Source organism: Zophobas morio, unplaced genomic scaffold (assembly GCF_036711695.1).
Source record: "Zophobas morio isolate AGI-343-1 ecotype UQ-CSIRO unplaced genomic scaffold, CSIRO_AGI_Zmor_V1 ptg000004l, whole genome shotgun sequence".
NCBI lineage: Eukaryota > Metazoa > Arthropoda > Insecta > Coleoptera > Tenebrionidae > Zophobas > Zophobas morio.
The window spans coordinates 5,217,220-5,236,035 of NW_026972109.1; the positions used below are offsets into that span (position 1 = coordinate 5,217,220).

An 18,816-nucleotide genomic window follows, 5' to 3' on the forward strand; every position below is an offset into this window, starting at 1 on the left:
TGTTGGGATTTTTCAATTTTTCGAAATTGAGTTTCTAGATTCTCCAAATTTTCGATTTCTCGATGTTTCAGTTTTACGATTTTTCAAACTTTGACATCTCTAAGTTTTCGATTTCTCAGTTTCCGGATTAATCAGTTTTTGGTTTTTCTATTTCTCGATTCCTTCTCTTTGAATTTTTCAATTCTTCGATTTTTCAGGTTTCTGATTTTTCAATTTTTTGATTTTCAAAATTTTTAACTTTTCGATTTTGGGCCATTTCGACTTTTCACGTTTTCGAATTTTAAACTTCTCAGTTTTTCTAATTCTCGTGTCTCATTTTTAAATTTAGATTTTTCGATTTTATGATTTTTTTATTTGATTTCTTAACATTTCCGTTTATCGATTTTTAAAATTTTTAGATTTTTTTTTTTTTGTTTAAATTTCTCAGTGTTTCAAGTTTTCGATCTCTTAATTTTTCTATTTTATAATTTTACGATTTTTTGATGTTTCGATTGCTCGATATTTGATTTTTCGATTGTTCAATTCCTCCTTTTAACTTTTCGATTTTGGGCTATTTCGATTTTTTCGATTTCACGGTGTCTCAATCTTTTGATGTTTCCTTGTTCGATGTTTCAATTTTTCAAGTTTTCGATGTTTCGTTGTCTCAGTTTTTCGATTTTCTTCTTTTCGGCTCTTCGATTTTTTAAAATTTGAATTTTTTGATTTCTCGATTTTTAGACTTTGGATTTTCGATTTTTCAATTTTTGATTTTTAAATTGATTTTTCGATTTTAAAATTTTTAGACGTTTCAATAGTTAAATTTTTCAACGTTTCAATTCTTTGATTTCTCGATTTCTTCAAATTTCGATTCTTCAATTTTTCTCCGATTTTTCAAATTAAATTTTTCGGTTTTTCCATTTTTGACGTTTCTAAATTTTCGATTTTTCGATTTCTCAGTTTCTAGATTAATATTTAGATTTTTCAGGTTTTTGAGTTCTCAGTTTTTCTTCGATTTTTTAAATTTTCGATAGTTCGACTTCGATTTTTTGAATTCGATTTTTCGGCTTTTCGAATTCTCTTTTTTTTAATTTTTGACGTTTCTAAATTTTCAATGTTTCAATTTCTCAGTACGATTAATCTATTTCTCGATTTTTCGATTTCTCGGTTTTTCAGTTTTCAATTTTCGATTTTTCGATTTTTCGGCTTTTCGATTTCTCGATTTTCAGTTTTTCGATTTTTCGATTTACCTTTTGGGATTTTTCCATTTTTCGATATTCCAATTTCAGGATTTTTCAATATTTCGATTTTTCGATTGAATTTTCTCGATTTTTCACGTTTTCGATTTTTAAAGTTTGAATCTTTCAACTTTTCAATTTTCGGTCTTGATATTTCTGTTTCTCGATTTTTCAGTTTTTCGATGTTTCTATTTTCCAATTTTTCAGTTTCAATTCAGTTTTTCCAATTTTTTGAAGTTTTAAATTTTAGATATTTCAAATTTTTGAGGTTTCGATTTCTTGATCTTTCGATTTTTCGACTTCTCGGTTTTAAATTTTTCGGTTTTTCAGTTTTTAAAATTCCTATTTTAAATTTTTAGGTTTCTCAATTTATCTAGATTTCGAACTTTTCATTTTTCGATTGTTTAAATTCCTCGATTTTTCAGTTTCTCCAATTTTCGATTTTTCGATTTTTTTTATTTAAAATTTTTCAATTTTTACTTTTTTAGATTTCGGGTTATTTCGATTCCTCAAGTTTTCGAATTTTCTTTGATTTTTCAGTTTTTTGAAATGTATTTCACTTCTGAGATTTTCAATATTTCGATTTTTTGTCGTTTGAAAATTTACGATTTTTCGATGATTAATCGTTGTTTTTGTTTTTCGTCTTCTCGATTTTTCAGATTTTCAGTTCTTGAATTTTTCGATTTTTCTGGTTTTTGGGTTCTCAATTTTTCTTCGATTTTTTAAATTTTCAATAGTTCGACTTCGATTTTTTGAACTGGATTTTTCGACTTTTCGAATGCTCGATTTTTCAGTTTATCGGTGTCCCAGTTTTGGGATTTTTCAATTCTTCGATTTTCCAATTTTTCTATTTCTCGATTCTTCAAATTAAATTTTTGGATTTTTTAATTTTTGACGTTTCTAAATTTTCAATGTTTCGATTTCTCAGTATGATTAATCTGTCTCGATTTTTCGACTTTTTGATTTCTCGGTTTTTCAGTTTATCAGTTTTCAATTTTCGATTTCTAAAATTTTCGATTTTTCGATTTACCGATGTTTCAGTTTTGAGATTTTTCGACTTGGTTTTTTCGGCTTTTCGATTTGTCGATTTTCAGTTTTTCGATTTTTCGATGTACCTTTTGGGATTTTTCAATTTTTCGATATCCCAATTTCGGGATTTTTCAATAATTCGATTTTTAAACTTTGAATCTTTCAACTTTTCAATTTTCGGTCTTTTGATATTTATTTTTTCTCGATCTTTCAGTTTTTTGATATTTTCAAATATTCAGTTTTTAAAATTATAGATTTTTCGATTTCTCACTGTTTCAGTTCTTCAATATTTCCGTTTTCCAATTTTTTGTAGTTTTAAATTTTAGATTTTTCAGATTTTTGACGTTTGGATTTCTTGATCTTTCGATTTTTCGACTTCCCGGTTTTAAATTTTTCGGTTCTTCAGTTTTTAAAATTCCGATTTTAAATTTTTTAGGGGTCTCCATTTATCGAGCTTTCGATCTTTCCATTTTTTGATTGTTTAATTCCTTGATATTTCAGTTTTTCTAATTATCGATTTTTCGATTTTTTTTATTTTAAATTTTTCAATTTTAACTTTTTTAGATTTCGGGCTATTTCGATTTATCAATTTTTCGAATTTTCGACTTTTCGATTACTCGGTTTTTTACTTTCTCGATGTTTCAATTTTTAGAATTTTCGATTTCTCAATCTTTCAATGTATTGAAATACTTTTACTTTGATTTTTCAGTTTTTGAAATGTATTTCAGTTCTGGGCTTTTCAATATTTCGATTCTTCAATTTCTGCATTCGTCAAAGTAAATTTTTCGATTTTTCAATTTTTGTCGTTTCAAAATTTCCGATTTTTCGACGATTAATCGATTTTCTGATTTTTCCACTTTTCGATTTCTCGTCTTCTCGATTGATTTTTGATTTTTCAGTTTTTTCAGTTTTTCGATTATTTAAGTTCTCGATTTTTCGATTTCTCAATTGTTTACATTTTCAAACTTTGGATTTTTCAGTTTTTCAATTTTTCGGTCTTTCGGGTGTTTTGATTTTTAGATTTTTCAGTTCAACATTGCCATTTTTTAATTTTTCAAATTTTTAAATTGATTTTTGACGTTTCGATTTCTTGTTCTTTCGATTTTTAGACTTCTCGGTTTTAAATTTTTCGGTGTTTCAATTTTTTGATTTTTACAATTTATGAAATTTCGATTTAAAATTTTTCGATTTCTCGATTTATTAGGATTTCGATTTTTCAATTTTTGGAATTTAGAATTTTTCGATGTTTCAATTTTTCAAGTTTTCATATTTGGATTTGCCGGTTTTCCGATTTTTTGACTTTTCAGCTTTTTGATTTTTCGATTTTCCAATTTTTTGATTTCTCGGTTTTAACGACTTTTTCGATTTTTCAGTTCAATAGTTATATTTTTCAGTTTTTCAATTTTCTGATTTTAACAATTTATCAAATTTCGATTTTAAATTTTTCGATTTCTCGATTTACCAAGATTTCGATATTTCGATTTTTTTTTTAATTTTAATTTTTCTAGTTTTAACTTTTCGATTTTAGACCATTTCGATGTTTCAATTTTTCGAATTTTATACTTCTGGACTTTTCGATTCCTTGGTGTCTCGATCTTTTATGTGTCGTTTCTCGATGTTTCAATTTTACAAGTTTTCGATGTTTCAATTTCCCGGTTTTTTGATTTTTCGCCCTTTCGATTTTTCGATTTTCCAATTTTTGGATTTTTTAAAATTTGAATTTTTTGATTTTTCTATTTTTCAATTTTTCGATTTTTTTGAACTTTTCATTTTTCGATTTTTTGATTCCGTTTGACATTTCGGTTTTTCGATTTTTTAAATTTTTCGACTTTACGATTCATAAATTAATTTCTGAATTTTTTTAAAAATTTTATTCTGTCGAAATAACCTGCGACCAATTTTTTTTTTAAGTGGAAGTATAGGATAAATAAGAGTAGACTTCTTAGAAGGTTTAATATTGTTTGCAACAAATTATAGTAAACTAACCGAAAACTCACTTTTCGTTGAAATTTAAAGAAAAAATCTCGATTCCAGATGCCGACGTCATCCAAGACATAATTCCGCAGAAGGTCCTCGACGACGAGGAGAAAAGCAGCACCAAACGTAAGCCACCCCGTCTCCCCCTCAACCCCCATCTAAAACACCCCCTTCCAGATTACGCTGCTCTTCTCACTGAACGCTCCTCCCTGGTCCTGCGGAACGACTTCGGCAAACTCACCTCCAACAACCTCAACAAGAACAACGTAGTCGCTACCGGAAGATTCACCTTCCACAAGAAGAACCTCTACTACTCGTTCTACATCTCCGACAAGGCGGCCCGCCCCCGGTCCCTCCAGTTCGTCGACAGCGAAGGCAACATCCTCGAGGAGTTCATCCTATCCCGTGCCGGCGGCCTGGTCAACAGCTTGTACCAGAACGCAACCCGGAAGGTGTGCGGAGTGTGGCGCCGGATCCCCCACGAGTACCGCAAGCGCTTCCGCCAGGAAAAAATGTACGTGGTACTCGTCTGGGGCGTCAAGGATCAAGCGGAGTTCACCTTGAGCGGCCAAGTCATGAAGTACGCCGCTCTAGGGACGGAGAACTTCAGCTCGCTGTTGGAGCCCGCGGGGACTAATGGATTGATGGCGGGGGCGGGTGGTACCGCGATTGTGTCGATTTCGACGTCGGTGTCGACGTCGATTTATTTGGCCATCGTGTTCAACGGGCTTTTCGCTATTGATGACATCGCTGATGTTCCAATCAACGTGACTTTGTCTGTAGACGACAAGAGGTTCATCCTTCAAGATGTAATAACACCTGTCACATTATGTTGCGTGTATCCACTAATCGTGCTATTTTTAGGTCGCTATTGTTAAGAAGCCGCACTACGAACTTAACGTGATTGAGATTCGTTCTCCGGTAACTTCCGCCGACTTGCGGCTGCTAACCCGAGGGAGACTTGTCCTTACCATTTCGTCCGTGTCTAAACCAGAAGCGTTACGCCTCAGCGGTAGCGTCCTTACTAAGGTGACGTGCGAAATCTTCCAAACAACGCTGGCTCCTAGTGCTTCTGAAGCCAATGGTTATGGAACGTCAGGGTTGGCTTGGTTGTACCTCAACAATGAGGGTTCTCTGGTCTACAATGTCCAGATTGACAATTTACGGACAACCCCGGACAATACCACTTTTATTACTCTGGTGGACGTTTCCACCAAGCGACGCACCGAACTCGAGGACTTAACCCCAACCTTTGACTTTATTAATGGTTGGGCTAACGGAACTTTGGTTAAGCTTAGTCCTAAGGTTCTTGAGCCTCTGTACGCCGGGAATTTGACCGTCAACGTGGCCACCCCTAACGACACGAGTTTGATCCGCGGCCGGCTCGTCCCTAAACCCGTGGCTGACGCCCGTGACGCTCCAGCCCCGTTTTTATTAAAACGGGAAAACTACACCCTTCCTGCGTCTGCAGTAGGTTTGGCCTGGGTTAACGTCGACACCGACTGTTACATCCACTACGACGTGTCCCTTTCGGGTCTCGGTAGTGAAAGGAAGCTGGAACTTAGCTTGGAACTTCTGCCAATGTTAGCCCCTGGGGCTCCCGTAATCACGCGCCACCTCGACGAGTTCCAAGGTAACCAAGTGGAAGGCAGCCCAGTCAACGCACTAACCCGGGAAGAAAGCAGGCGTCTGGATAGCGGTGTCGGGTTCCTTAAGGTGAAAGAACAAGACACTGGGATAACGTTATTGGTTGCTACGGTGCGTCACGTGGGGGTACCCTTCGGTTGTCAACTAGCCACTGCACCGGATGGGGTCACCGACGAACCCGGTGGTCCCACGGGTGATTGTCTATACGAAGGAAAGTTTTACCAAGAGGAGACTCAATGGATTTCGGGCGCGAATCCCTGCACTATGTGTTTTTGCCAGAACGGAGTCCACAATTGCTTCACCATGAAGTGTCCCCCGGTTAATTGCACGTCGCCGCAGAACCTCATGGAAGTCCCAGGGGAGTGTTGTCCCATTTGTGTCAACTCCACGACCCAAATGGAGACCAACCGGAACGTCCCCCAGAAGTGTATTTTCAACGGACAACCCTACTCTCCCAGTAGCAAGTTTCGTCCGTTTTTGATCCCCACTGGGTTCGATAATTGTACCGAGTGCACCTGCGACCCCATTTATCTCGAGATTAAGTGCAAGAGGATCACGAACGAGAAGGACTGTTGTAGGAATTGCGGCCGAGTTGATTATAGCGTGAACGGTACTTTCCCTGCAGATGATGGTAGTACCACGGGAGTTGAAGGCACCAGGACGATTTCTCCTAGGCCGCCTCCAGGCCCGAGTCCGACGGAGGTTTTACTCAAAGGGGGCTGCAAGAATTTGTACGACCCCAAGAAGCCGTACCCGAACGGGAAGGAGTACCATCCGCTGATTGGTTCGTTGGGGGAGTACAAGTGCGTGACTTGCAAGTGTCAGGTAAGTTGATTGGGTGATTCCAGGGGCGAAGTTGAGTTTTGTTTTTGCAGAATGGTAAGTCTTCGTGTTGGAGGGAGTGCGACAGGGCTGCGTGTGAGTTGAAGTTTAAGATGAAGAAGAGGCAACGGCAGGGGGAGGATTTGGGTAGGAAGAACAACTCCCATTTGTGCTGCACTTACAAAGAGTGCAAGAAGTACAGACATAAGAAGAATCATAGGTTACAGAAGAGCTGAAGATGTACTGATGGAAGTCGCTAGTGAAACTAGACTGACTTAGAACTTTAAGGACTTGAAGTCCAGTTACCGTTTACCAAAGAAGACTGAGACAGGATGGATGGAGCTGTCGTATTTATTCGATAAAGTAGAATATGTTGTTTTCTAGGTTAGGTATGTGCAGATGGCGCAGTCAACTAATTCGGGTTTTGACAGATTATTTATTTATTTTTTTATATGTAGTTTTCGGCGGGATTTTACTTAATTATTTGACTGCACTGAATCACTATTTATTGACATTGTGTAAGTTATTCCATAGTTTATAGGTTTCTTCGCGGAGACCTAATACTCACTAGAGATGAAGGCTGATAGGGTGAGGAACTTGGACATGAACTGATTCTTGTTATGTATAATATTTATACTTGTGGTTTTTTGATTTGTACAGTTTTGTGTACGAGTTCTTGTTCATTTTCCCGTTGTATCTATATCATGTAGGACATATCATTTGGTGCCATCCCCCAAAAATTTCTTTAGGTACTTAAACAATTGACTCGCAAGAGCATTTAATTGTAATCGGAATCTCCCTTGCAATAATACAGTATTTTCTAAATTATTCGTTAGGTTATATACTACAGAGTCTGAGTGCGTGAGTGTCGTGTCCATTGGGCGTGCTGTCAAACACCTGTCATGCACAGGAAGACGACAAGACTGACGAGATTATATGAAAGTGAATGACAGCCCGCCCGGTGTACATATTATAGCATGTTATAACTATTGTACATATTTCTGCTGTATGATTATAAAACCATACGCTTTGTAAAGTTGTTAGTTTTTTTCTAGTTAAGTCTTAATCATACTATTATTATCCAACTAACTTTTTTATTAATAAGATGTAATATAGTGATAAAGAGGGCCTCAAGATTGCATTTGGTAATTTTATTTCTTCTGTTGACATTAATTAGGACTGGAAATGGTAATGCCACATTATAACAATCAAGCTATATATAAGTGTACCTGCTAGCTAGAATAAACGCTTCACAAACACTTCATAGTTTACTACGTTGAACACCTTGTGCGTAGTGCAAAGCCTCCCCCAGTACTCGCAAAACCAGGTCCACATTGTCCTGAGTCGCATTATATCCCATCAACCCCACCCTAAAAACTCTATTAACGGTAGGACCCAAACCACCGCTGATCTCCACAAAGTGACTAAAATTTCAAATTAGTAGTGAGTCGCGAAATTCAAAACTTACTTCTTCATGGCGTAAGCGACCACGTCGCGCCAGTCCACCCAATCGGGCACCGTTATAGAAGTGACCGTAGGCAACCTTTTATACTCGTCTTCGACAAACAGTTGCAGACCCAACTTATCCAAACCTTGATAGAACCGCTGGGCACAGTCCTGGTGCCTCTGAATCACATTTTCCAGCCCCTCCTCTACCACAAGCGCGAGCCCCTCCCTCAACCCGTAAAGCAACTGCGACGCAATAGTGTGGTGATAAACCCTGGAACGCCCAAAACAATCCCAGTAGTCCCCCAAAACAGTCATATCCCAGTATAAAACCTTCACCGGGGTCTTCCGAGCAAAAATTCGCTCCCTAGTAACAACAATGTAACCATAATAGTTACAATTTGGAAAGTTGAACTTACTGTGCTCTAGGACTGAACGAAATAGGCGCTAGCCCCGCAGGTGCCCCTAGCACCTTCTGCGACCCCGTGTACACCGCATCGATGCCCCATCTGTCCACGAATAGCGGAACTCCGCCCAACGACGCTACCGTGTCGACAGCTAGAAGACACCCATATCTGTGACAGATGTCGCCAATTCCTTCCACGTTCTGGTACACTCCTGAAGAACTCTCCCCTTGGGTTACAAACAGGAGGGTTGGTTTGTGCTTGTGGACCGCGTTTTCGATCTGGGCGAGGGTGAAGTTGTTACCGACTTCTGTTTCGAGGGTGACCACCCGAGCGCCGTAGCGAGTGGCCATGGACACCGCTCTTTGGCCCCAGATGCCGTTGATGGCGATGAGCGCGGTGTCACCCGGCTCGAGGAGGTTGCACAGGACGGCTTCCATGCCGCCGTGGCCGGACGTGCTAACGACGAGGGTGAGGGGGTTAGCGGTTTGGAATACATAGCGGATGCCTTCTTTGATGTCGTCCATTATCTGTAGTATTTTAATTGCTAATATAGATCATTAAAAAAAACTAGGTATGTCGCGTAGAATCGTAAAATTTCATTAGGGCTTTCAACGCATTATCATTCAACACCGGTTAATTATGGCTATTTGGGCTCAGTTTAGCGTAAACTGTTATTTCTAGCTGGTTGTACAAAGGGGAGTCGTTTTTGTCGGTAATTTGACGGATTTCCTTGCGCGATTTTTATCTCACTCTCAACTTATTACAGTTTGTACTATTTTAGACCATTTTCAGGTTTTTCCAAAGCTCGGGTCTAATAATAGAGAAACGGTTGGTATGAGCACAATTCGGTAATTATAGCAATAATTAGTAACAATGCTGTGATAAAAATAAGCCAGCAATTAAAATAGTAAAATAAGAATGACTCAATGAAATTCTACTAGAGTCATGTCGTTATTTAATGGTTTAAAAGAGGCTTTAAGGTCAAATGTAACGCCTGAGAAAGTCTGTAAGGGCTTGGTTTTATTTGAGGCGGTACCTCTTAAATCGTAACAAGTAGATAACACAATATGAGTAACACTGTTAAAAGGATCTGAGGTAGTAGTCCACGAATTGTCTCTGTATATGCTGATTTTTTCGGTGTCGCGGGGATAATAACATGGTTGGGCTAAAAGTAATGTGGCATCCTTGAACTTACTTTTAATTACATATACTTAACAGTTGCCTCACATTTTCAAACTAATTACTGAGTTTCTGCTACCATTCACGACTCTAATACCTACAAATTGTTAGCTGTAATACCCACCGCACGTTTTAACTAGCGACCAGATACTTTTGACCTTTACTGTACACAGACTTTTATTAAAATACTGGTTTTTATGAAACGAAGTCTATAAATTTGATGATTACTGATAATACATAGACTTCCAACATTTACTGGCCTTAACCTAACAGCGGAAGATACTGATTGTGTCTATTTCGACTTTGGGTGTGTAAAAGATCAAAGGTTAGAATTTATTATGAAAAAATCCAGCTCTGTAGAATTTGCAACTATCATGTGCCGCCTACATTTTGCAGACCTCTTACTACAAAAAGGGAAAATGTGCCGCATTGCGCATTCACATCAGGGTGTGTAATTATTAGTCTGGTTTATCAATTTTTCGTACGTAAGCGTTCAACACTTGCATGTTACTGGCAACACTCACTCAAAAATAATTACACGTTTGCTGTAACTTTGAACAGTCCCCGCAGAACTAACCTTGAATATCTCCGGATGCATGTGTCCCAAAATAGGCTGCCCTATGGCATTCATGACCCTCGGGGAGCAATTGGAAGGTCCCGGTCCCATCAGCGTCTTCCTGGGCACCTGCAGCGGCGTTTTCAAAACTTGGGGTGGCTGAACATCCATTTTCGTGGTACTTTCAGTGCGAATTATTCTAATGGAATGCCACTTCGCATGTTGAGCGTTGTTATTACCAGCTACTTATCAGAAAAGTATTAAGTTTTATCAAGGTTAACCTTTTAACATTGGTAGTTTTCAGTTCTCGAACCTTATTATTTGATGACATGTATGGAGAAGGATGGTCATTTCGGATTCATGGCCATTAGATAAGTGAGTCGGAGTGCATTAAGATGGTCGATATGGAATGTTCGAAGAGGAGGAAGAATACAATGGCTTAAATTAGGTGGAGATAATTCTTCGTGGCTGAAATAATAAATAAATTGTTGGTGCTGATGGAACATGAGCGATAGGAGAGTTATTTATGGGGGTTTGGGCGGAAGAAAAAAAGTAGTGGCAGTGGCTATGAGCAACAAACGTGATCACACGGAGGTTAATCATTTTTAAATCTGAAGGTTTTGCTTATCGCTTGATGCAATAGTTTATTTTCTAGTTTGATCTTTAACATATGTTTTTGGCTTGATTGCGTTTTTTTGTGGTGATAATTTCCAGAGATTGTATGGTGGTAATAATACCTCGTAACACAAACCCTATTTACATGTTGTTTATTTTTATAAGAGCGATCTCAGCGGCTAATTCTCATACTTCTTTTATTACACAAATATTTACGCAAGGAAGGGTGTTAGGAAGTTGGGGATATTTGTTGTTTGTGTTAGTTACATGGGGTGCACTGGTGCAGGAAATAGGTTTACTTTAAAAGAACGAAATGCTTAAATGTGTGGATATTTTATAGCTAGATTTATGAATGGAGAATTTATTTATTGCGTTAACAAGATGTCTTGTGAAACATGCGGATAATATTCCGGTGTGTAAGGTTACTAAAGATAGTTACAGCGACATGGAAATATCACTGTGAGACTCTTTTTATGACACATTTTCTATTCAATTTTATTTATTTAAAGCCTAAGTTTTTAATATTATAAGTAGAATTGCAATTTTTAATGAAGAAGATACAGAAAACGAAAAAGGTATACAAATATTTCACAACCAAAGAAAAAATCATCTGTGTATCTCGAAAGTAAAGTGTTTTAGCTACTAAACCGTTAACGAAGTACTGTGACAAGTGTCGATCTAAATTCAGATATAACTATCTATCTGAGGGGAGCAGAAATAACCAACTAGATACCGGGTGTCTGGAAAATAGCGAATTAACTCTACAGCACGTTATGTACATAAAATAGTATATTATTAGCCAAGGTTGCAAAGCCAAGCATTCTAGACCGAGCGCAAATTAGAACCCGAGACGCGCAGCGTCGAGGGCTCTGAAGCGCGAGGTCTAGAAATGGCTTTGCAATCATGGTTAATATACTATTTTTTTCACTAGTAGAAACCATAAGACAATAAACTGAAAAAATAAACGTTCAATTTTTTTACGCAACATGATTTTGTTTTGATTTCTAATCAAACTTAATCTAAATCTTCAACACAAAGAAAACCGTTTATACTTTTCGCTGAATTAATCATTTTATCTTCTACGGTCTACCAACTACCATGCGTATACTCAAGTAATGTTTGTAGCACACATTTGTTCATTTCTTAAGAAATAATCACATCAAACATTGCGTACATAACCAAAATTTTTCTTTTTGAACCGGTGGTCGCAAAAGTTGAATTTGCTACCTCTAAATGAGTCGACATTTGCATGCGTCATGGCTGCTAGTGAAAAAAAACTTTATGATGTAGATTACGAAAAAAACCTAATTTTATTTTCTGCAATTTTACTTTAGTAAAATTGGCAACACTGCACGTACCTTTCATTTTTTTAGGACAATAACCATAACCAGGCGCGGATCCAAGGGGGGGGGGCAATGGGTGCACGACCGAGGTCTTAATTTTGACCAATTTCAAAATTTTGAAATCGCATTTCATTTTGTAATTACAGTACAATCTCTATAATCCGAACTCACGATTATCTTAACATCCAGTAATCCGAACAGAGGCTATTTGAAGTCGATGCCTCTTTAATCCGAACAAAAACTCTACAATCCGAACTGAACTTGAAAACATGCACCTACTTGCAAAAATGACGCAAGATCTTTCGACACATGTTGAATGGAATATTTCGAAATTTTAAAAATTGCGATAGTTCAATCTACTGAATTAATTAACTAATTCTGGAAAAAAGGTTGAAGTTATCGAAGAAATGAGACCCGAAATCTACAAGAGAAAGTATTTAGTTAAATTTCGAAAATCGTCGAAAATGGGTCGAAATTTGCATGAGGAAAATTTCATTTTTGAAAAAGTTTACTAAAAATTCTGAAAAAATTGATAGGATATAGATCCCGACGTGCTGATTCCAAAAATATAGCATGTTTATGGTCACGGAGCAATATTTTCGGAAAATTCGCTTTGACATTCGAATTTTTTTAAAAATTGCGATATTTCAACTGAACGATTCGGGAAAAATGGTTTAAGTTATTGAAGAAATGAAGCCAGAAGTGACTTCTGAGGCCCAATATCTACAAGAAAATGTATCGAGTTAAATTTCGAAAATCGTCGAGAATGGGTCGAAATTTGCATAATAGAGTACCTAATCAAAATACATTATGGAAAATTTCCTTTTTGAAAAATTCATCTAAAAATTCATGGTATAGATCCCGGCGTGTTGATTCCAAAAAGATAGCGTGCTTATGGTCACGTAGTAATATTTTTTAGAATGTATCTATTATCCATTGTTGCTTAAGAATTCTTTAATTTTGTTTAACAAAATTTAGGTTTATTTCGAAATTTGTTTTCAGTTGTGTATGAAGTTGTTATTCAATTCCCTTTCAGATTTTTGGGAAAATCGCTGATCCGAACAAATTGTTAATCCGAACACATCTTTTTCCCAATTAATTAGGATTATCGAGGTTCTACTGTACACTATACGTGTAACGAAAACAACCAAATGTCACCCATGTAATGTGAAAAAGAGTATACTAGCTAAAATTTTATAAATTTTTTTGTTTAGAACGAATTTCTGGGAGATAGGTAAAAATCGCACAAAAATTTCCCCCCCCTAAACGAAATCCTGTATCTGCGCCTGACCATAACAACCAATAGTCATTAATCGTTGTGCATTGTTATTAATAAGACAAACCGTTATTTTTCATTAATAAATAAACCAACAAAAAAAACATTTCATAAGACATTTATAAATTACAAACAAAAAGCAAAACCAACAAAAGAAAAATCCATTAAAGCATAACAAACTAAACACAAGAGGGCGAGTGGTCAGGGCTAGTACCTGCTAAAATCAGTTTTATATTAGCCGCTACTAGCCCCACCCATCCTCCCACTCTTTTCTTAGAAGATATGTCATTTTCCAAAGTCAGTTTTATCGTAGCAGTTACTAGCCCCGCCCACCCACCTTCTCTTTTCATCGAAGGTATGTGATTTGCCAAAATCAGTTTTATCCTAGCAGTTACTAGCCCCGCCCACCCACCCACTCTTTTCTTAGAAGGAATGTGATTTGCCAGAATCAGTTTTCTCTTAGCAGTTACTAGACCCGCCCACCCACCCTCTCTTTTCTTAGAGGATATGTAATTTGCCAAAATTAGTTTTATCTTAGCAGCTACTAGTTAGGATAAGACTGAGTTCGGCAAATGAGATCTGCTCTAAGAAAAGAGAGGGCGGGTGGGCGGGGCTAGAAACTGCTAAGATAAGAGTGATTTTGGCTAATGAAATACCTTCTAAGAAAAGACAGGGTAGGTAGGCGGGGCTAGTACCTGCTAACATTAGAGTGATTTAGGCAAATGAGATCCCTCTAAGAAAAGAGAGGGCGGGTTTTCCGGGTTACTTCCTGCTAATCTTAGATCGATTTTGGCATGTGACGCACCCTTTGAGAAAATAGAGGACGGGTGGGCGGAGCTAATACCAGCTAAAATCAGTTTTATCTTAGCAGCTACTAGCCCCGCCCACCCATCCACTCTTCTTAGAAAATATGTCATTTGCCAAAGTCAGTTTTATCTTAGCAGGTACTACTCCCGTCCACCCACCCTCTCTTTTCGTAGGGGGTGTGTCATTTGCCAAAATCGATGTTATTTAGCAGGTACTAACCTCACCCAACTCGCCCTCTATTTTCTTAGAAGGCATCTCATTAGCCAAAATTAATTTTATCTTAGCAGCTACTAGCTAGGATAAGACTGAGTTTGGCAAATGAGATCTGCTCTAAGAAAAGAGAGGGCGGGTGGGCGGGGCTAGAAACTTCTAAGATAAGAGTGATTCAGTTTTATCTTAGCAGCTACTAGCCCCGCGCACCCACCCTCTCTTCTCTTAGAGGGTACGTTATTTTCCAAAATCAGTTTTATCTTAGCAGCTACAATCTACGATAAGACTGATTTTGGCAAATTACATACTCTCTAACAACGTCCTCCAAAACTGTTTTAAATACTTTGCAAAAAAAATCTCCATGGGTTCCCAAAATAATACACCTCCAGACACCCAGTATATTCTTTAACAATAAAATTGTGGGTTATATGAAAAGATATATCATTGTATATTCAGAACGATATTTTTGTACCCATTAAACTTTTATTGCCTTGTCAAGTTAGTTACTACATTTGGCAGTCGTTACTAACCCTAACTTATGCCATCCAACGTCACAAAATTTTCGCGGATTCGAAAATAACGTTCCAGGCCAATTCATGTTTAGCAGTGGAAGAGTGAGTAATTATTTTAAATTTCAGATCAAAGTCGGCCGATTTTAGGGGTTCTTTGTCAAAAATAGTCAAAAATTTCACTCAAGCAAGAAATCACTACATGATTTTTGATTTCTATGGGCCCTAATTTATTAAAAGTTTTGCCACGGTTCCAAAGAGTCGAATTTGCGCCAGTTCATATCCGAAATTTCAGTCTCTCCGATTCGTTTTTTATTTGTAGATATGAACTCATAGCTAGGTGTGTCTGAACCACTTGGATTAGTCAAAGCGGAGCGGTCGTGAAAAAAATGTCAATTATTATTATATCTATGTAATTATCGAGTGTGACAATGATTTGTTTGTGACACACACCGAGTGAAATTCTTCAATAATATGTACATCACATAAACATGGGTTTGTTATCTGATGACAACACCACAGAGTTAACTCTAGTACGTGAAGTGAAACACATATGAAAGTGAACGCTGGCACGTTTCGTAGGTGGATGTCTCAAGTCAACAGTGACTGCAAGTCCTTATTATTACAATAAACACCGCTACAAGTTACCCCATAAAATAAGCACCAACTTTAAAACCCACGTGTTATTTAAACTCATAGCCAACTGCAATTCCCCTTTTTTCCCTATTTGTTGAACCTCGTTAGCGTTAGCTAACTTGATATTACCCAAATATTATTCGAACCTGAAAATTCTAGACCTCGCTCCGATAGCCCGAGGCCCTCGCCGAGGGCTCTCATCCTCCTTCCCCCAATTTCCTTCCTCGCGGTTGGCAGCACGCAGCTCGCCAACTAGATTCAATTAATCTCGGCGGCCCACAAGGAGCCGCCGCTTGGAAACAGATTTGATTTTATAACTTTGGAAGCAGCCAAGACCGAAGAAAAAAACCATCTACCTCCCTTCCAGACAACAATATGGCCACCTGTTGAGTTCGTGCCGGTTTCGTATCGCCTCGGCTCTCGCTAGTCAGTTGTTTGTGGCCGTCTTGTCGTATGGTGCGCGTCCAAATCGCTCGAACCCGACAAAGAACCAGCGAACTTTTAAATGGAAAACACGTAGTGGTGGTGTCAGTGAGGACTTCGGTCGTGGGGTTGCTCCAGGAGGCGGTGAGTGGTCTTGGTTTTTTTTTCGGCGCGATTTTCGAAATTCGGCAGATTTTTGGTGCCGGGGGTTAGGGGTTGAGGTTATGTGCGGTGTGGTGTGACGCGAGGACCGGAAGCAGGTGATTCCTGGCCCGAGATGAGGACGAGGAGTCGTTAACTAAGAACGGGAGCAATTTAAAACGAATTATAGTAATGGAGACGGGTTTAAACAAGTGAAATATTAGCCTCAAGTTCATTGACTATAATAACAATGGGTTTAAGTGGATGAAGAGTGGTTTTGTTGTTTTGTGACGTAATGAAATCAATTAATATTACGCAGTCATAAAAGTCGGAGATGGTATCAGGAGGTTGGAAGGATTTATGGTCGGCGGTCGCAGGTGTTGGGACCAATGGGCCCCTCCCATAAAACTACCCTAGATAAGGTCCACGCACGGTCATTATACAGTCTGCGAAAATGGGTTCGAATCTTGGGTCGGTTGCCGCTTGTTGTGTCGGCGAAGGACCGATCTGGTTGTTTTGACGTCAGCTTAGTCACGCCAAAACGCAAAAAAACTGATTGATATGTGCCAGTTTTGGCAAATTTACTCTGTATTTAATTTACCTTCTACGCCGATTTCGTTTGACGTTTGCTGGGATCTGCGAACTTTTGACTTTGAGGTGGACTAATACATAGATAATTGATTTTTTTTATTTAAGTGCTATGAAACCAATTTTTGACATTTGTGTTCAGTTTTTGGTGATTAAACTATTTTTCAAATATCTAGCAAAATGGAAAATCAGAAGTTGATTTTGACACCAAATTTTAAGTCAATTCTTACCACAATTTTTTAAATGACGATGTAAAATAATCGAACTTGGTAAATAAGGTCACACATTGTTTGTTAATCCATCACTTGTATCCGCCGCCATAAAATCGCGTAAACAACAAACAGACGGAAACGGGAGCCAAACTTTTTCATCTTATAGAAGATCCGAAACGTCGAGAGCGTCATTTATCAAAGCAAACTTGACCAGAACCTGGAAATAACGTCAAGTTTTCGCAATTTTCTAGTGGAAATCCTAGCCCCTATAATGAAACCTCGCACGGGCTTCCCCGATAAAGCCAAGCCAAGTTGATTGAAACGGGAGCCGTTTCAGCACAAAGAGCTGCATTGGCCGAGTTTTAAGTACAGCCGTAACAAAAACGCGACCACCCAAACCGAGCGGCCGAACATGCGAACAAATAAAAGTGTAAGTTATAATTTCAAATTAAAACGTGTAATAAAGAGTCGTCCGACAACCTGAAATTTAAATTCACTTAATTTGTTTGGTTTTAAATTAAGCTGATTACGCGTCCGCCGAAGAGACGGAAAATGCTGGCACGCAACACACGAGGACTCGGATTTTTAAAAGATCGAATTTATGGACTCGGTAACGGGACTTGTTAAACAGCCACTTTGTTACTTTGTTTTATGGTAATCTGTTTTAATTAACGGCTGCCGAAGGGCAGGAGGACGGCTTCCGAGGGCTAGAAGCCAAACGGGGTTTAGGATTAGTAGGAGCTATTTTGTGATCCTAGTTCAGGGTGGATAACGTAGTTGTAAGAGCGGGATTGCCAACGACAGATGGCGCCACTGGAGGAATATAAACATTACTTATATGGATTTGCGTGATCGCATTATTCGATAGGCGATTTTTGTCTCCCAGAATTACTCAGTTGACGTTCCATTAAGTCTAGTAACATAATTAACCATACATAAACTTGAAAGTCCTGATTGCTCTAATTTAAGTCATTAGCATCCTTAATCGAGGTAAACTGTGGTACGTATGGAAAGTCGACAGTTTCATTTTATCATTTTACGATTAAAAATAATTAAATTATAGGCGCCGCTTTAGAAAGTAAACGAACTTCGCCGTTATTGGCTGTTTCATGGTGACGTATGCACACGTGATGGGCACGGATAACTAGATTATACTAGGAAAAGTGATAAACTTAACCTAAATGGTGCAAATATTTGTCCGGACGAGGAAAAATCGCCTGAGTGCATTCTGTTGACACATTCGCTTTATCAATGTTGACACAAAAGCCGGAAATCACTTTTCGCGTTATGAAATACCGGCCTGTAGGTAGTATTGCGATTAGTATTTACTTTAAGGTTTGTAGTCGGTAAATGAATGAAATTAATTGCGATTTTGTTGCGCCGCCACTGTCCGGCCCAATCCTCGACGGCCGTCTCCTGTTCTGCATCTAACCCGCGAGTGCAATTTAGCGCAGCGCCCTCTGCAACAAAATCCTCAACTTGGGTGGCCTCTCCATCCAACCTGACGAATCTAACTCCAAATCCAAATTATGGATTAATATTCGATTTCCCACGCCTTGACGAGATTTCATCGGGCGTCACCTAATTAAAACTCTTGATGTTAATGAGAGTCGTACGTTAGGCTCAATTTGGCTGGAATCCGGCGTTAAAGAAGCTTTCGAATTTCACGTGTACGCGTGTTGTGTGCAGTTTTTTGCCATCTGGTCCGAGCTCGTCGACCTTGAGAATCGCGGAGCCATGTTTTTGCCGCTGATTTATTTACAGTGTGTTTATGACAAA

General features: G+C 38.2%; 3 protein-coding genes across 5 annotated transcripts in view; 2 read left to right on the forward strand and 1 right to left on the reverse strand.

Moving 5' to 3' along the window:
• The window catches only part of LOC135138440 (dorsal-ventral patterning protein Sog), a 36,243-nt gene extending 28,295 nt beyond the window's left edge, over positions 1 to 7,948 (forward strand). The window contains exons 4-7 of the mRNA XM_064068414.1: positions 4,278 to 4,346; positions 4,398 to 5,029; positions 5,085 to 6,692; positions 6,743 to 7,948. Coding sequence (XP_063924484.1) covers positions 4,278 to 4,346; positions 4,398 to 5,029; positions 5,085 to 6,692; positions 6,743 to 6,925 — 2,492 coding nt within the window. The 3' untranslated portion in view covers positions 6,926 to 7,948. The remainder of the gene's footprint in view (positions 1 to 4,277; positions 4,347 to 4,397; positions 5,030 to 5,084; positions 6,693 to 6,742) is intronic.
• LOC135138448 (alanine--glyoxylate aminotransferase-like) lies at positions 7,820 to 10,649 on the reverse strand. Of its 2 annotated transcripts, XM_064068423.1 has the most exons (6): positions 10,591 to 10,649; positions 10,299 to 10,519; positions 8,555 to 9,069; positions 8,158 to 8,502; positions 7,919 to 8,113; positions 7,820 to 7,868 (listed from the first exon to the last, which is right to left on the reverse strand). In XM_064068423.1, the coding sequence occupies exons 2-5, from the start codon at positions 10,446 to 10,448 to the stop codon at positions 7,951 to 7,953; spliced, it is 1,173 nt and encodes a 390-aa protein (XP_063924493.1). In that variant the 5' UTR covers positions 10,449 to 10,519; positions 10,591 to 10,649; the 3' UTR covers positions 7,820 to 7,868; positions 7,919 to 7,950. The 2 variants fall into 2 exon arrangements, with proteins under 2 accessions (XP_063924493.1, XP_063924500.1); XM_064068430.1 differs by lacking the exon at positions 10,591 to 10,649 and having other exon boundaries at positions 10,299 to 10,522.
• A 5,434-nt stretch (positions 10,650 to 16,083) lies between these two features.
• LOC135138486 (uncharacterized protein) overlaps positions 16,084 to 18,816 on the forward strand; it is an 81,202-nt gene continuing 78,469 nt past the window's right edge. For both annotated transcript variants that reach the window (XM_064068462.1, XM_064068476.1), the window contains exon 1: positions 16,084 to 16,240. The gene's annotated coding sequence lies outside the window, so the exon portion shown is untranslated. The remainder of the gene's footprint in view (positions 16,241 to 18,816) is intronic.